Source organism: Bubalus kerabau, chromosome 15 (assembly GCF_029407905.1).
Source record: "Bubalus kerabau isolate K-KA32 ecotype Philippines breed swamp buffalo chromosome 15, PCC_UOA_SB_1v2, whole genome shotgun sequence".
In the NCBI taxonomy this organism is placed as follows: Eukaryota; Metazoa; Chordata; class Mammalia; order Artiodactyla; family Bovidae; genus Bubalus; species Bubalus kerabau.
Window position 1 is genome coordinate 44,715,718 of NC_073638.1, and position 15,176 is coordinate 44,730,893.

Here is a 15,176-nt window from a genome sequence, read left to right on the forward strand (position 1 = left end):
CGACTGAGCGACTGAACAACAACAACAACAACATATCTCATTCTTTAATTTGGAACATATTCCTCATCTTTTCCCTTTGTTTGACTTTCTTTGTTTGTCTATGAAATTAGGTGAAACATTACCTATCCTGGTCTTGAAGGTGTGTGCTTCTGGGGGAGCATCCCTTTGCAGTCTGTGTGTGCTCAGTGGTTTTGATGGGAGATCTGGATCTGAAACTAGCAAGGACCATGACTTCTCCTGGCAGCCACCACCTTGGTGGGAATTAGAGCTGGAGACAGAGGGGCTGAAGTCAGAGCCTGGTGTAAGCCATGGATTCTCCTGTGGCATGACGGTGGTTGCTGCATTGGTGGGATATGACTGGAGCCAGAGGAGCTTAAACTGCAGCCTAGAGAAAGCTGCATCTAGTCTTGAGACATGCTGGCAGTCACACACTGGTGGGGGGTTGGCAGAGAGGCTGTAGCTGGATACTGGGGTGGAATGTTCTGGGGCAATCTGACAGGTTAGCCAGAGCACCAAGAACTTTTCAATCTTCTACCTTTGCACTGGGATAGAGAGCAAGTGGGTCTGTGGGTGTACTCTTCAAGAGCAGATCTCCGTTTTCTACAGCCTTCTGGTAAGCCCCCCTGGTTTTCAAAACCAGGAAATGGGCTTATCTTCCTGATGCTCAACCTCAGGGCTGGGAAGCCCAATGTGGAGCTGAACCCCCTTCTTTTTAGGGAGAATCCCTGAGCCTGTGATATTCTCTTCCTCCTCTGGGTTGCCCACTGTGGGTGTGGGTCCCAACTCGAGCACCTCTTCTACCTGACTCTGTGTGGTTCTTTGTTTGATCATAGAGTCATTCTTCTAGTCTTCAAGTTGTCCTCAGAGAAACTTGCTGTATTTGTATTTGTAATTTTGATGTGTTTGTGGGAGGAGGCGAGCTCGATGTCTTCCTAAATCTGCTATCTTGATTGCACCTTCTTCTACCATTTTATATTTGAAGTTTAGTTCTTAACCTGATATATTAAACTTAGAGCCAATATTTAGTTATGAGATAATTTATTATATTTCCAATAATTATCAAATGGAAGTGTACAACTAGATAAAAACAAACAAACAAAAAATTTGATTGCTTGAGAATTGACAGACCCCTCAAAGATCAGTTACATTTGTGTGAGGTGCACTGTTCAGTATTCACTTGAGAATGTGATAATGACCCTTGGTGCTGTTGAATTCACATTTGAATCTTGAGAATCTTCAGAGATTTATCCTCAAAGGCAAATAATGAGATAGCACAGGTGTTATATTACAGCAATGAGTTTGAATTTATTACTGCAAGATGAATGAGTTCTCATTTTAAGAGGTAAAATTTTTGGCTTTTGTAAGTTAATCAGTTATACTGACTTAGCACGCATGAACTGATTTTTCAATACCCACTTGAGAACACTTTACTCTCTGAAGTTGTATCTGTACTTACTAATCACAGTGGAGAAATTGGGCAGATGCTATCCAGCAGTAATGTAGCAAATAACCTTGAGTGAAAGTCGCTCAGTCGTATCTGACTCTTAGTGACCCCATGGACTATACAGTCCATGGAGTTCTCCAGGCCAGAATACTCAAGTAGGTGGCCATTTCCTTCTCTAGGGGATCATCCCAACCCAGGAATCGAACCCAGGTCTCCCGTATTGCAGGCGGATTCTTGACCAGATGAGCCACCAGGGAAGCCAGCAAATAACGTTAGTTGAATTAATCTAAGTTTCAATCATCTATGTAGTGTATGTGCTGTGCTGTTCTTAGTCACTCAGTAGTGTCTGATTCTCTGAGACCCCCATGTACTGTAGCCCACCAGGCTCCTCTGTCCATGGGGATTCTCCAGGCAAGAATACTGGGGTTGCCATACCCTGCTCCAGGGCATCTTCCTAGCCCAGAGATCAAACCCAGGTCTCCCATATTGCAGGTGGATTCTTTACCACCTGAGCCACCAGGGAAGCCCGAGAAGACTGGAGTGGGTAGCCTATCCCTTTTCCAGGGGATCTTCCTTACCACAGAATCAAACCAGTGTCTCCTGCTTTGCAGGTAGATTCTTTACCAGCTGAGCTACTGTGAAAGCCCACTTAGTGTATAAATAGGCTTAATTCAAGTGATAATGATTCCTCATTTTTTCACCCATAAGACCAGAAAATTACATAGTCTTTCAATGATATTTAAACTTGGTATTTAGCCAATAAGTATTATACTATAAAATTCACTAACTTTAAGATGCTTTGAGGACTTACTGTTTGTAAATATCTTGGAAAAACTTCCTTTATTAATTGTTTGGAAGACTTAAGCTTAGAGGCAACCAGAGGCTTTAGACAAAGTTGGAAATATAAAGTCAAAGAACTTGCAGATGAGTTTCAAGCTGGCAACTTGCTGGGTGAAACTGAGTACACTTCTTATCTAACCTGGAAACTTATTCAGCAGTATATTATGTTGAAGCTAATATTATTTGTTCTATTTTACTCCAATGTAACATCATGACATTAGGAAATAATCAGATTTCTTTGAATGTGTGTAGCTTAATTATGTCCTAGATATTAAACATGTAACATTTTGCATAGAGATTATATTGACGTTTCAAACTAATTGAAACATTTAGTTCTTAATTATAAATGTTAAATGAACATAATACATTTATAATAGCTGATTTCATTTATAACTTTAAATTTCCTTTCCATTTCTTCTTTGTCCTATTAAGAAAATTGTGTTTCTCCTTTTAAAAATGTGATCTTGTTTTATTGAGAGAAACTGTAAACTTTGTAATTAACTAGGTATCTCATTTATACTTCACCTTTCTGAAAGTAGGAAAGTAATGTGCTATCCACCCATATCCAAGAGACTTGACTTCATTGTAAGTATTCTTTAATTTCATTTATAGCGTACTGTATAGTTACTGCGAGAAGGCAATGGCACCCCACTCCAGTACTCTTGCCTGGAAAATCCCATGGATGGAGGAGCCTGGTAGGCTGCAGTCCATGGGGTCGCTAAGAGTTGGGCACGACTGAGCGACTTCACTTTCACTTTTCACTTTCATGCATTGGAGAAGGAAATGGCAGCCCACTCCAGTGTTCTTGCCTGGAGAATTCCAGGGACGGCGGAGCCTGGTGGATTGCCATCTATGGGGTCGCACAGAGTCGGACACGACTGAAGCGACTTAGCAGTAGCAGCAGCATATAGTTACTGAAGGAATGGACTGGATTCAAACTACCAAGATGAGAGTCACATCTTGATTTTACCACTTGCTGTGCAAACTTAGCTGTTATATTGCTAAAGTCAGTTTCATCATCTATACATGAGATAAAAATACATATTATTTTATATAAATTAAAATAGAACTATACAGAAAATTATTAACCCAAGGCCTGCCATTTAGTAAATATTCAATAAATGTTAACTATTATATAAAGAGAAAAAGATACACATTATTTGAAGCAGGTTTTCCAGTGTTACTACTGAAAACAATGTTTAGCATACAGAATATTCATTATATAAATAAATAAACTTTTCTACTCTAAAATTTATATAAAAATAAAAGTATATACTTTTTTTACTCTAAGTTAAAAAAAATTAGTCCAAAACCATCTTGAAAATAATTTGTTTATTTTGATAATAACCTCTGTGTATTAAGAACAAGGAAGCCATCCAATTAAAAATTTCTTTAATGTAATGCTTCATCGCAGGTTCATTACCATAGGAGCTACCTTATCTCATGGATTCCCTGTGGCAGAGGAACGATACTACAGTGGCAGGGTTCATGTTACTGGGCTTAACAAATGATCCAGTCCTTCGAATCATCCTCTTCATGATCATCCTCTGTATCTACCTGGTGACCATATGTGGGAATCTCAGCACAATCATTCTTATCAGAATCTCTTCTCAGTTCCATCATCCCATGTACTTTTTTTTGAGCCACTTGGCCTTTGCTGACATAGGCTATTCATCTTCTGTTACACCCAATATGCTTGTAAACTTCCTGGTAGAGACAAATACCATCTCCTATCCTGGATGTGCAGTCCAGCTTGGTTCCGTTGTTTTCTTTGGGTCATCTGAGTGCTTTCTTTTGGCTGCCATGGCGTATGATCGCTTTGTGGCAATTTGCAGCCCGCTACTATATTCTACCAAAATGTCCACACACGTTTATGTTCAGTTACTCACAGTGGCTTATGTAGCTGGTTTTCTCAATGCTTGCTCTTTTACTATTTGCTTCTATTTTTTACTCTTCTGTGGACCAAATCGAGTCAATCATTTTTTCTGCGATTTTGCTCCTTTGGTTGAACTCTCCTGTTCTGACATCAGTATCCCTGCAGCTGTCCCCTCATTTACGGCTGGCTCCATCATTGTGGTCACAGTGACTGTCATAGCTGTATCCTACATCTACATCCTCATCACCATCCTGAGGATGCACTCCACCGAGGGGCGCCACAAGGCCTTCTCCACCTGCACGTCCCACCTCACAGCAGTCGCTCTGTTCTATGGGACCATCACGTTCATTTACGTGATGCCCAAGTCCAGCTACTCAACTGACCAGAACAAGGTGGTGTCTGTGTTCTACATGGTGGTGATCCCCATGCTGAACCCCCTCATCTATAGCCTCAGGAACAATGAGATTAAGGGGGCTCTGAAGAGAGAGCTTTGTTAAAAAACTTCTCACTTCCTGCTCTGTGCATCCATCCTCCTAAGTTTTTTAATCATTCTTAGGATCATTACTCTGAACTCTTTTTTGGGTAGATTGCCTATCTTCACCGGAGAAGGCAATGGCACCCCACTCCAGTACTCTTGCCTGGGAAATCCCATGGATGGAGGAGCCTGGTAGGCTGCAGTCCATGGGTCATGAAGAGTCGGACACGACTGAGCGACTTCACTTTCACTTTTCACTTTCATGCATTGGAGAAGGAAATGGCAACCCACTCCAGTGTTCTTGCCTGGAGAATCCCAGGGACGGGGGAGCCTGGTGGGCTGCCGTCTATGGGGTCGCACAGAGTTGGACACGACTTAAGCGACTTAGCAGCAGCAGCAGCAGCCTATTTTCACATCACTTCTTCTGCAGTTTTATCTTGTTTTTTCATCTGAAACATATTCCTCTGCTGCCTTATTTTAAGCTGCTATTTATGTTTTTATATCTGTAGTGCGTGTGTGTATGCTAAGTTCCTTCAGTCATGTCTGACTCTATGCAACCCTGTAGACTATAGTCTGCCAGGCTTGTCTGTCCATGGGATTTTCCCGTGGGACTGGAGTGGGTTGTCATGCCCTCCTCCAGGGGATCTTCCCGACTCAAAGGTCGAACCCATGTCTCTTAGGTCTCCTTCATTGGCAGGTAGGTTCTTTATCACTAGCGCCTCCTGGGAAGCCCATATCTGTGGTTGAACCTTGAAGAACTGGCCCTCTGTAGGAGGTACCCTACACATCCCAGCAGTGCACTCTCCTCTCATTCCCCAAGCTATATGTTCTAGGAATCCCCCTAAGAGGGTTGTGTGGGTCCTTCTGTTGTGGTGGGCTGACTATGCCAGCAGTCTGGTTGGCTGCCAGGTTCAGCCTTGTATGGAGGCTGCTGGCTGCTCTTTAGCAGGATCTGGTCATGAGATGGCTGGCTGTGGAACCCTATGGGGCCCCAGGGCTAGCAGTGTCTCACTGGTGGGTGGATCCAGGGTCCTGAAGACTCTGGGACTGTTGTCCACCCACTGGGAGGTGAAGCCAGGCCCTGGGTTAGTGCTGGTCTACTGGCAGCCACACTCCAGGGTCCAGGGGTCCTGGATCTGATTTCAAATCATTGGTAGTGGGATTTGGGGGTCCTGAAGGTTGCATTGGTCTGCTAATGAGCAGGGCCATGGCCTAGCTTGTCTCAGGTCAGGATCTGGTCTACATTCTCGTGTCTGTCTCCATGGGTGAGGCTAGTCTAGGGGCTTATGCGGACTTTCTTGTGGGAGGGGCTAGTGTCTGCGCACTGGTGAGTGGAGCTGAATCCTGGGCTGCATCTAGAGGCAGCTGTGGGCTCTTTAGTCTTTAAGCAGGCTGTCTGCAGAAGGCTGGGCTATGTCTCCACCCAGCTAGTTGCTTGGACTCAGGCGTCTCAGCACCTGTAGGCTGTTGGGCTAATGAGCTGGAGGAAAATTTCCAAGATGGCGCTTGCCAGCATCAGCCTCTACCAGCACCAGCACCTGCACGAGGAAGTCTGCTCCCAGGAGTGGCTGCTGCCAGTGTCTTTGTCCCCAGGGCGAGCCTTAGCTGCCCCCACCCCCTCCAGGAGACTCTCCAGGATCTGCAGGTAGGTCTGGTCTAGGCTCTTACAATTACTGCTCTTGCCTGGGGTCCTGTGGAATTTTGTGGGCACCCTGAGAGGAGTCTCTGTTTCCCTAGCCCTGAGGGGCTCCTGAAATTAAACCCTGTTGACCTTCAAAACCAAATGCTTTGGGGGCTCATCTTCCTGGTGCTGGACCACTAGGCTGGGGCTCAGAACTCTCACTCCTGTGGGAGAACTTCTGCAATATAATTATTCTCCAGTTTGTGGGTCGTCGCTCAGCTTGGGGGGTGATGGTGTTTGATTGTATTTTGAGTCTGCCCTTTTTACCTATCTTGGTGCTTTCTTTATGTTGATACATTTAGTTGTAGAAGATCTTCTCTGGTAAGTTCTAGTCTTTTTCACTGATGGTTGTTGTGCAGATAGTTGTGATTTTGGTGTGCTCCTGAGATGGAAGTGAGCTCAGGGTCCTTTTACTTTGCTGTCCTGGCTGCTCTCCCTAAGGTTGAAATGACCTTTGAAGTCATCTTTTCCTGTGTGATGAAGACTGCTTTGTTTTCCTTTGTGCTTAGCCTCTCTCCACTTACTTAGAGTCCAGAGGCCTTGTACCTGCACTTCAGACCACAGTTCGTGCTGTGCTGAAAACTCAGCTTGGGGGTGGAGAGAGCTTGCTAGAAATGTGTGTTCTTAATTTGTTTTTTCTTGTTCTTTTTTTTTAGTATTTGATATAATGATGTACCATAAAATAATAACGAAAGGACAAAGGCTGTCTCTGGTCAAAACATATTGGTCTATATGTTATTAGCTAATGTGAAGGCTCTTAGTAAAGGTCGGGGCTAGATTTTTCCCGTATCAGAGAGTAAACTAGAGGCTCTTAAATAAACTGAAATTTAATTCTTAATTAGTAACCCAAACTGGTTAACATGAAAAAATAATCCTTTGAAAATTCTTTAAAGTTTTATTCATATCGTTTCAAGAGCTGTATTCTGGTACAAGTCAAGGAAGGCTATTGGACTGTCAAACCTTTAAGACTGGGTCCATTTCAAAAGTAGCTTGTCCTGGAATGAGTATGAAAATTATAGTTATGACTGAGTATATTCTGAGAGGAGACAACCAAGTGGAGCCAGACAGTGAAATTATTAGAGACATTCTTTTTGCATGGATATCTGCTGGTGATGGTCTTTTTGGACCCCCAAAAATCTGTTCTGTGTTATTAAGTCTGACTCCAGCCTAGTTATAGGAGACTTCATAAAGAACACAGTAGATGTCCCTGACCAACTGCTGTGAATTCTGCCAGGTCAAAAACAGGTGATTTCTCTGTGGAAATAAGCAGGGTTCCTGAATTCCTAGGGAGTGATAAACAAGCTCTTTAAGTGACTTGTTTGTGGTCAAATGCACAGCCTAATTTTATGTGTCAATTTGGCTAGGCTACAGTGACCAGTTGTTTGGTCAAACATGAGTTTAAATGTTGCTGGGAAGGTAATTTTTAGGTGTGATTAACGTTTAGACTTTGAATAAAGCAGATTACTGTCCGAAATGTGGGTGGCCCTCATCCAATCAGTTGAAAACCTTAGGTGAAAAAACTTAAATCCTCTTAAAAAGAGGGATTCTGTCTCCAGGCTGCCTCTGGATTCAAGACTGTGACATCAACTCTTTCTGGAATTTCCTGTCCCTTGCATTTTGGAATTGTCAGCTCTCATAAATGTGTGAGCCAGTTCCTTTAAAACCACCACCACCACCACCATCACAGTGGCTCTGTTTTCTCTGGATAATCCCAGCTAATAGAACGCTAATCATCTCTCCTTTCCCCTCTCTTATTGTCTTACTACTCATTCTCCATATACCAACCATGGCATAAATCTAACAGATTAATTCCTTTGTTAATATCCCCCAAAGACTCTAAGTAAAGGCACCAATTCTTAACATGTCTTAGGAAGTCCTGAATGTGGCCCCTGTTACATTTCTCTCTCTCAACACTCCTCCTGCACTCCCCAGACTCTCAGACTCTATGTATTATTCGTCTTATTTTAAAAACCACAAATATATCCACATTCTTTGCCACCATAGGACCCTCTCACGTGCAATAACTCTACTTGAATGCATTTTCCCCCTCACACCTGGGTAACATCTACTTAGGCTATGCTGCTGCTGCTGCTAAGTCACTTCAGTCATATACAACTCTGTGCGACCCCATAGACGGCAGCCCACCAGGCCCTGCAGTCCCTGGGATTCTCCAGGCAAGAACACTGGAGTGGGTTGCCATTTCCTTCTCCAATGCATGAAAGTGAAAAGTGAAAGTGAAGTCGCTCAGTCGTGTCCGACTCTTAGCGACCCCATGGACTGCAGCCCACCAGGCTCCTCCATCCATGGGGTTTTCCAGGCAAGAGTACTGGAGTGGGTTGCCATTGCTTTCTCTGTACTTAGGCTATACGTACCCACTTAAATGTTTTCCATCCTCCTGGAAACCTTCCTCAGGCTTCAGACCAAATTAAATACACCTGTTACCCCTCCGAAGCACCCTGCATATTTTTAAGAATACTCAGTGCACTTGCAGCTACAGACTCAGTATTTGTTTTCTCCAAAATGCTGAACTCTTCATACAGACACCTTTAATGTCTTGCTTTTCCTCTGTGTCTGTTTTTACATGATTTCTGGAACATAGTAAGCATAAAGGTATATTTAAAATGTATGAATAAAACATTAATAAATGAATGGATGAATGAAGTTTTTGCCCTAGCATGAACCACTGACTTGGCAGCCTTTGAATCAATTGAATGTCAGCCTGATTCAAATTGACTGAATGTTTGTGTCAGATCCTGCTACACCTATAATAGGCCTTGACACAAACCCATGCGTACCACAATTACACCACTGCCTTGACCCTGTTTAACTCAGATTGGCAACTATCATTTCAGCCTGTCTTAGTTAAAGCTATGTAATCACTCTGCTGAGTAGTGTCTCCCTTTTGTCTTGGCATGGTTGGAGACACAGAGGAGAGTTAGAATTTGTACAAGACAAATGTTAGCGTAGCAGTAGCAAGAGTGTTAGCAAAGGAGCTAACAATAGGAGATTGTTCATTACCTTCCAGTTACAGTTCTTAGTAATTTACAAGTAGTCACCCAATTAATCCTCAGAATAACCCCAAAAGGTGTTTTTTAATTCATCCTTTTCAGAAGCTGTAACTGAGACACATAAAGGTTAAGCAAAATTTTAGGGTTACAAATATCCTCTTAATACTCTGATTTCTTTTAAGGTACATACTCTCTGTGGTCAGGCAGAATGCGGGGCTCTTCGAAAATACTTCACCACTAGAGGGACTTTCATTTGTGACACATTTCATTTCTTTCTGTTCAAAGTATGCAGACTTCTTCATCTGGATATGTCAGGTGAACTTGTATTAGACCAAATTTCTGTCACAAAATCAATAAGAAGCTAGAAAAATATTGTTAAATGTTTGAAGGCATAAACTTCCCATTTCATAGAAGATAAAGTTGCTCTATACCCCTTAGATTCTCCCTCTTATTAAAAACATCCCTAGGTAAAACAACAAACTTAGGAAGATCATAAAGAAGATGGAGAAGGAGGCAGACTCCTAGGGACTTTACACCTGAGGAAATCCCATAGGCCTGAGTCCCTGTGTTTTCTTATTGCTTGCACATATCCTGGACAGGATGCTGCACAAGCCTCCAACCCAGAACCACAAAAAGACAAAAAGTGTTCAAAGATAAGTCTGTTCTTGCTAGCCAAGGAACTGGGAAAAGGGTGACCTAACAGAATAGAAAACCTTTTGGCAATACCTGCCCTACTGCAGACAAGTGAGAGGAAAACCACACCTGTCTCCTACCTGCAGGATTCACCGGGGCCAAGTAGGGAGCTATTTTTTACCCTCCTCCCCAACCTTTGATTTGTCTGCTGGGGTATTGTCATGGGGCATCCAACAGGGAAATGAACCTCCCCTGGTCATCTGGCAGCAGTGAAAGAATGTGAGGGGGTACTAGTTGGTACTCTACTTCCCTATAATGATGACCCCACCCTTGGAAGTGAGGGCCCAATGGGGATCTGAGTTCCACCACTACCTTCAACACAGAGCAGTGTGAACCAGCTCTCCACATCCTCCCTTCCCTAGAGGCAGGGGGTCCAGCGAGGAGCTGACCTTACTTGGAAGAGAGGAGGTGTGCAAGGCAGGGGGTGTTACCCTATAATGGGGAAGGAGGCGACAGGGCAGTGGGAAAAGCTGAGCTTGTCTCTCACTCAACTACCAGGAGGCAGAGGAGTCAGCACTCCATTTTTGGCCAAATCAGTGTGCTCAGCAGGAAGCTGAAGTCACACACACATACCCACACCCTAGTAGTTGCTGTGATGGGGGACATCCTCCTAAGAAAAGATTGAATCTGATCCAGAGTCTCTTAATATGATATCCTACATGTCTCTGTTACAATAAAAGTCACTGTCATACCAAGAACTAGAAAAATCACAGTTCGATGAGGAAAGGTAATGTATGCCCACATCAAAATGAAAAGGATGCTGAAATTATCTGACAAGGATTTCAAGGCGGCAGTAAACAAAGCTTCAACAAGCAATCATTGAAATTCTATTTCTTTGTTTAAAACATTTTGGCAAAGAAATAGAATTATAAAATAGAACCAAGGGAAATTTCTAGATCTGAAAAACATAATCACTAAAGTTAAAAGGAAACAATGGGATTAAGCAGAAGTGTCAGTACTGTATATGCCATCCGCATATCTTCACAGGCTGAGTCACTGTCCTTGGCCTCAAATAGACAAAGCCAGCAAATCCATAGTGTATGCGCACCACCGTGAGATGAGAAGGCCTTATACCTCCCCTTGGCAGAAGGCATCTTCATGACTATGAACCCAATGAAGACATAGGAAATCATAATTAAAATAAAGCTGCCCACCAACACAAAGTCAGCACAAAAGTAGCCATTTCACGAGAGAGTATAGTCACAAGCAAGGCAGACCATAGCCAAGACATCGCAAAAGAAGTACAGGATGGTGTTGGAGTCACAGAAAGACAAGTTGAATACAATGGTGACGATGCACACAGAAACCAGGAACCTACCCACTACCCAATCTGCCAACATCAGTTGAAAGTAGATCTTATTGGTCATGAAGATGGAGTAGTGGAATGGGTTGTGAATAGCAGTGTACCAGTCATAGGCATGGCAGCCACGATGAAGCAGTTATTGCTGGACAGGAAGAACATCTGTGTGGCACACTCAGGAAGAGAAATGGACTTGCTGTCTGATAGCAAGCCCACCATGTAGGGGATGATTACCATAGTGATACAGGTTTCTTTAAAATTTTTTTTAACTGGAGGGTAATTACTTTACAATATTGTGATGGTTTTTTGCCATACAGCAACAGGAATTGGCCATAGTTATACATGTGTCCCCTCCCTCTTGATCCCCCCTCCTGGCTCCCTCCCCACTCCATCCCTCTAGGTTGTCACAGAGCACCGATTTTGGGCTCCCTGCATCATACATCACATTCCCACTGGCTATTTTATACATGGTAATGTATATTTTTCAATGCTATTCTCTCAAATCTTACCCCCCTCTCCTTCCCCTACTGTGTCCAAAAGCCCATCCTTTATGTCTGTGTCTCCTTTGCTGCCCTGCACACAGGATCATCAGTACTATCTTTATAGATTCCATATATACACTTTAATATATAATATCTGTCTTTTGCTCTGACTTACTTTATTCTGTATTCTAGGTTCATCCACCTCATTAGAATCGACTCAAATGCATTATTTTTTTATAGCTGAGTAATATTCCATTGTGTATATGTAAGTGATACAGTTTTCTGAAAACGAGAGACCACAGAGGAAAAAATACATGGGGATTTAAAGGTTGTGATTGAGCTTTATGGCCACCATTATGGATGTATTTGTGGCTAGGATGGTCATATGGGAGAAGAAAGTCGTCACAAAGAGGAGATTTTGCATGTCTGAGAAACTGGAAGATCCCCACAGAAGGAATGTGCTCGGTGTGGTATGATCACCCATCCTCCTGGTGCACGCAGCAACTTTCCTCCAAAGGTAGAGGATTATTGAGATGAAGACTCTGAGATGAGTAGAAACTATCCTTATATACCAACATCACCTAGACTTTAATCAAGGGGAGGGACCTGAGCTTCAGTGCACCTCTTCGTGGGCGAGTCTTGAGAATGTGATGCTAAACGCAGTTGACTGAAGTCTAGTTCAGGAATTAGAGTAGTGAGACTGATTCTAGTGTGGTAATCTGCATAAATGACATAGAGTGAGCCCAAATGTCTTCTTGGATTATACTCACAAAAGCATTCTTCTCTCTCTTTTCCTAAATGTATCTGCATGTAAGAGGGAAATACAATAAAATTGCATTGTTCTCACCCACAGGATTTTGTAATGCTACATTTTGCAAATGCTCTGTCAGATATAATGGTAACCTGGCACTCAGGAGTGCCTCATAAACTATTGACTGAATGAATAATTCAAGCATTTAAATCACTTAAAATATAACTTAAAAAAAATTAGGGAGATAAGTGAAAATTTTCCAAAAGAACTTTGAATTTTCCTTCAATGAAATCCTCTCCCATCAGTTTCACCATGCAGTGGCTCTGAAAGTAACGATTGTAACAATGACCTGACCACACAAATGAATTTAACATATTGTAACTTCTACTGGGTTTCCATTCATGGTAATATTTAAAACTTGAGATTTAAAATATCATTAGTTCTTAATATATATCAAATATATATCAATAACTTTAAGTTCTTAATAATTTCTAATTGAAGTTTTTTTCCAGATGTCTAATAAAATATTAATGGACTAGCTTGGAGTCAAAATGATTTTGAAGGTAATGTCTCAGAGTGGCATATTCTGGTCATACTGTTCTAATCAAATTTTGGCTTTTTAAGCAAAACCTCCAGGACATTTTCTAGCAAAGTGGTTTGCTTTGAAGTGCAGACCTGAATGAAATAAACTCAAATTCCTCAGATCAATTTTGTAAATAATATTTCTATTTCAATTTTTCATTAAACATTTGCTCTCATAAGAGGTGAAGACAGACATGAAAACACTCTGTAGAATTTTGATTTTAACTTCAGTCATTGTTGAAGGGGAAGGGGAGGAGGAAAAGGGAGGAATCAGTGGTGGAAAATGAAGGAGTGTTCAAGAGAAATAGAGAAATACCAACTGGAAATTATTCTATAAGACTAACACATTTGAAGAGTTACTTTTTTTTTTTTTGCACTGTAGCTATGGGCAAAGAATACAAGAGGAGTCAGGACAGGTAACCAGCACCCACTTAATACCCATAATATGTCAGACAATATGCTGGGGCTAGACAGAGCTGCCTCACATAGTCCTCACAAGTCTGGGAGCTTAGAATTTCTGTTTTGATTTTATAAACATAAAGTGAGTTTTAGAGTGGTTAAGTGATTATGGAAGTTGTGAATTTATTCAACACATATTGACTACATGCTTATGATGGGCCAGACAATTTACACACATGAAACACAAAATGTAACCAAACACATAGGATCTCTGTGATGAAAAAATGAATGGCTACTTTGGTTTGTGGAGTCAGGGAAGCCCTTGAGAGCATTAACCACATGGTTCACAACCAATTCAAAGACCCTAAGGTGGGAAACTCACCTACCCAAGCAATCTTTCTAGACCCAAATGGCTTGTCTTTGAGATCCTTCCAGTCTCTTCTGAAGGTTTTTGTCTATTTACCTCCAAAGGAAACGTTTTTCCTTTATTGCTTTAACTATCACTTACCTTGTACGACTCTCTAATTCTCACTTCTACTGTATAGGAAGCTCCCATTTCCTTTGACACATTTCCAGGCCAAAATGTCCTTCGTGTATTGAATGTAAGATTTTCAGAACAGAATTGGTCATATTTCCCCCACATGTCAGAGTTCCCTCCTGCACTTCCTGAGTGAGTTACTTGCAAACATCAGAGAGCTCCATCAGACCCCAGTTTTGGTTTCTTTCTCATATTTCTGCATTTAGATTCAGGCCCAAAATTCCAGGTGCCATTTTGCCATCACCTTTCTGTTGTTGCTCTTTGTTTTTATTCTCTCTGCTCTTGTCCTGGAGCTATCCAATTGGGTAAATATGATACCTAGGTAGTTTTCCATTAGTCACAAATTTGTTGCATTTTTATTCACTGCATCATGACCAGATAGTCAATTCCTAAACAGAGGATATATTAAGTCACTAATGGTATCCAAAATAGTGAATAGATACACACTGATTATAAGAGGAAAGCCAAACACCCCAGTATGATATCTGATGCTCAGCACAAATGGATCCCTAGATACTGCTCCTGGCTGTTGCCACCACATCCCCCTGCCATCCCACACTCAAACCAGACAGCAGTGCCCTCTATCTTCCAAACACAACACGATCCTTCACGCTGCTGTGTCTTTGCGTGTGGTGTCCCCTCTGCCTCAGTCTCCCCTCTTCTATTTTATTTCTATTAGACTTTTGCTCATTTTTCAGAAACTAGCCTGAGTTACTTTGATTTTTCATCCTCTCTTGTTCACATTTTCTAGATTCCAGGAGCCTAACTAAAAAATGTCTCCTGCTTTCTACTCCACCACTCAAATGGATTTTTGCCACAAACTCTATTCTTTCCCTGTCCTGGTCCTTCACCTCTTACCAGCTTTTCTATGTTCAATCTGCAATCACTGTACATCACATTTTAGATTTTTAGATATCTTCTGCTTACAAACTAGGTAATCCTGCTGCTGCTGCTAAGTCGCTTCAGTCGTGTCCAACTCTGTGCGACCCCATAGATGGCAGCCCACCAGGCTCCCCCGTCCCTGAGATTCTCCAGACAAGAACATTGGAGTGGGTTGCCATTTCCTCCTCCAATGCATGAAAGTGAAAAGTGAAAGTGAAGTCACTC

General features: G+C 42.1%; 1 protein-coding gene and 1 pseudogene across 1 annotated transcript; one reads left to right on the forward strand and one right to left on the reverse strand.

Annotated features, from left to right (window-relative positions):
- The first annotated feature begins 3,727 nt into the window (after positions 1 to 3,727).
- On the forward strand, positions 3,728 to 4,657 carry LOC129628114 (olfactory receptor 478-like). Its single transcript, XM_055547547.1, has one exon. It carries the CDS (start codon positions 3,728 to 3,730, stop codon positions 4,655 to 4,657), a length of 930 nt encoding a protein of 309 aa, XP_055403522.1.
- Positions 4,658 to 10,937: 6,280 nt separating this feature from the next.
- LOC129627746 (olfactory receptor 10Z1-like) lies at positions 10,938 to 12,994 on the reverse strand (annotated as a pseudogene).
- Positions 12,995 to 15,176: the final 2,182 nt, after the last annotated feature.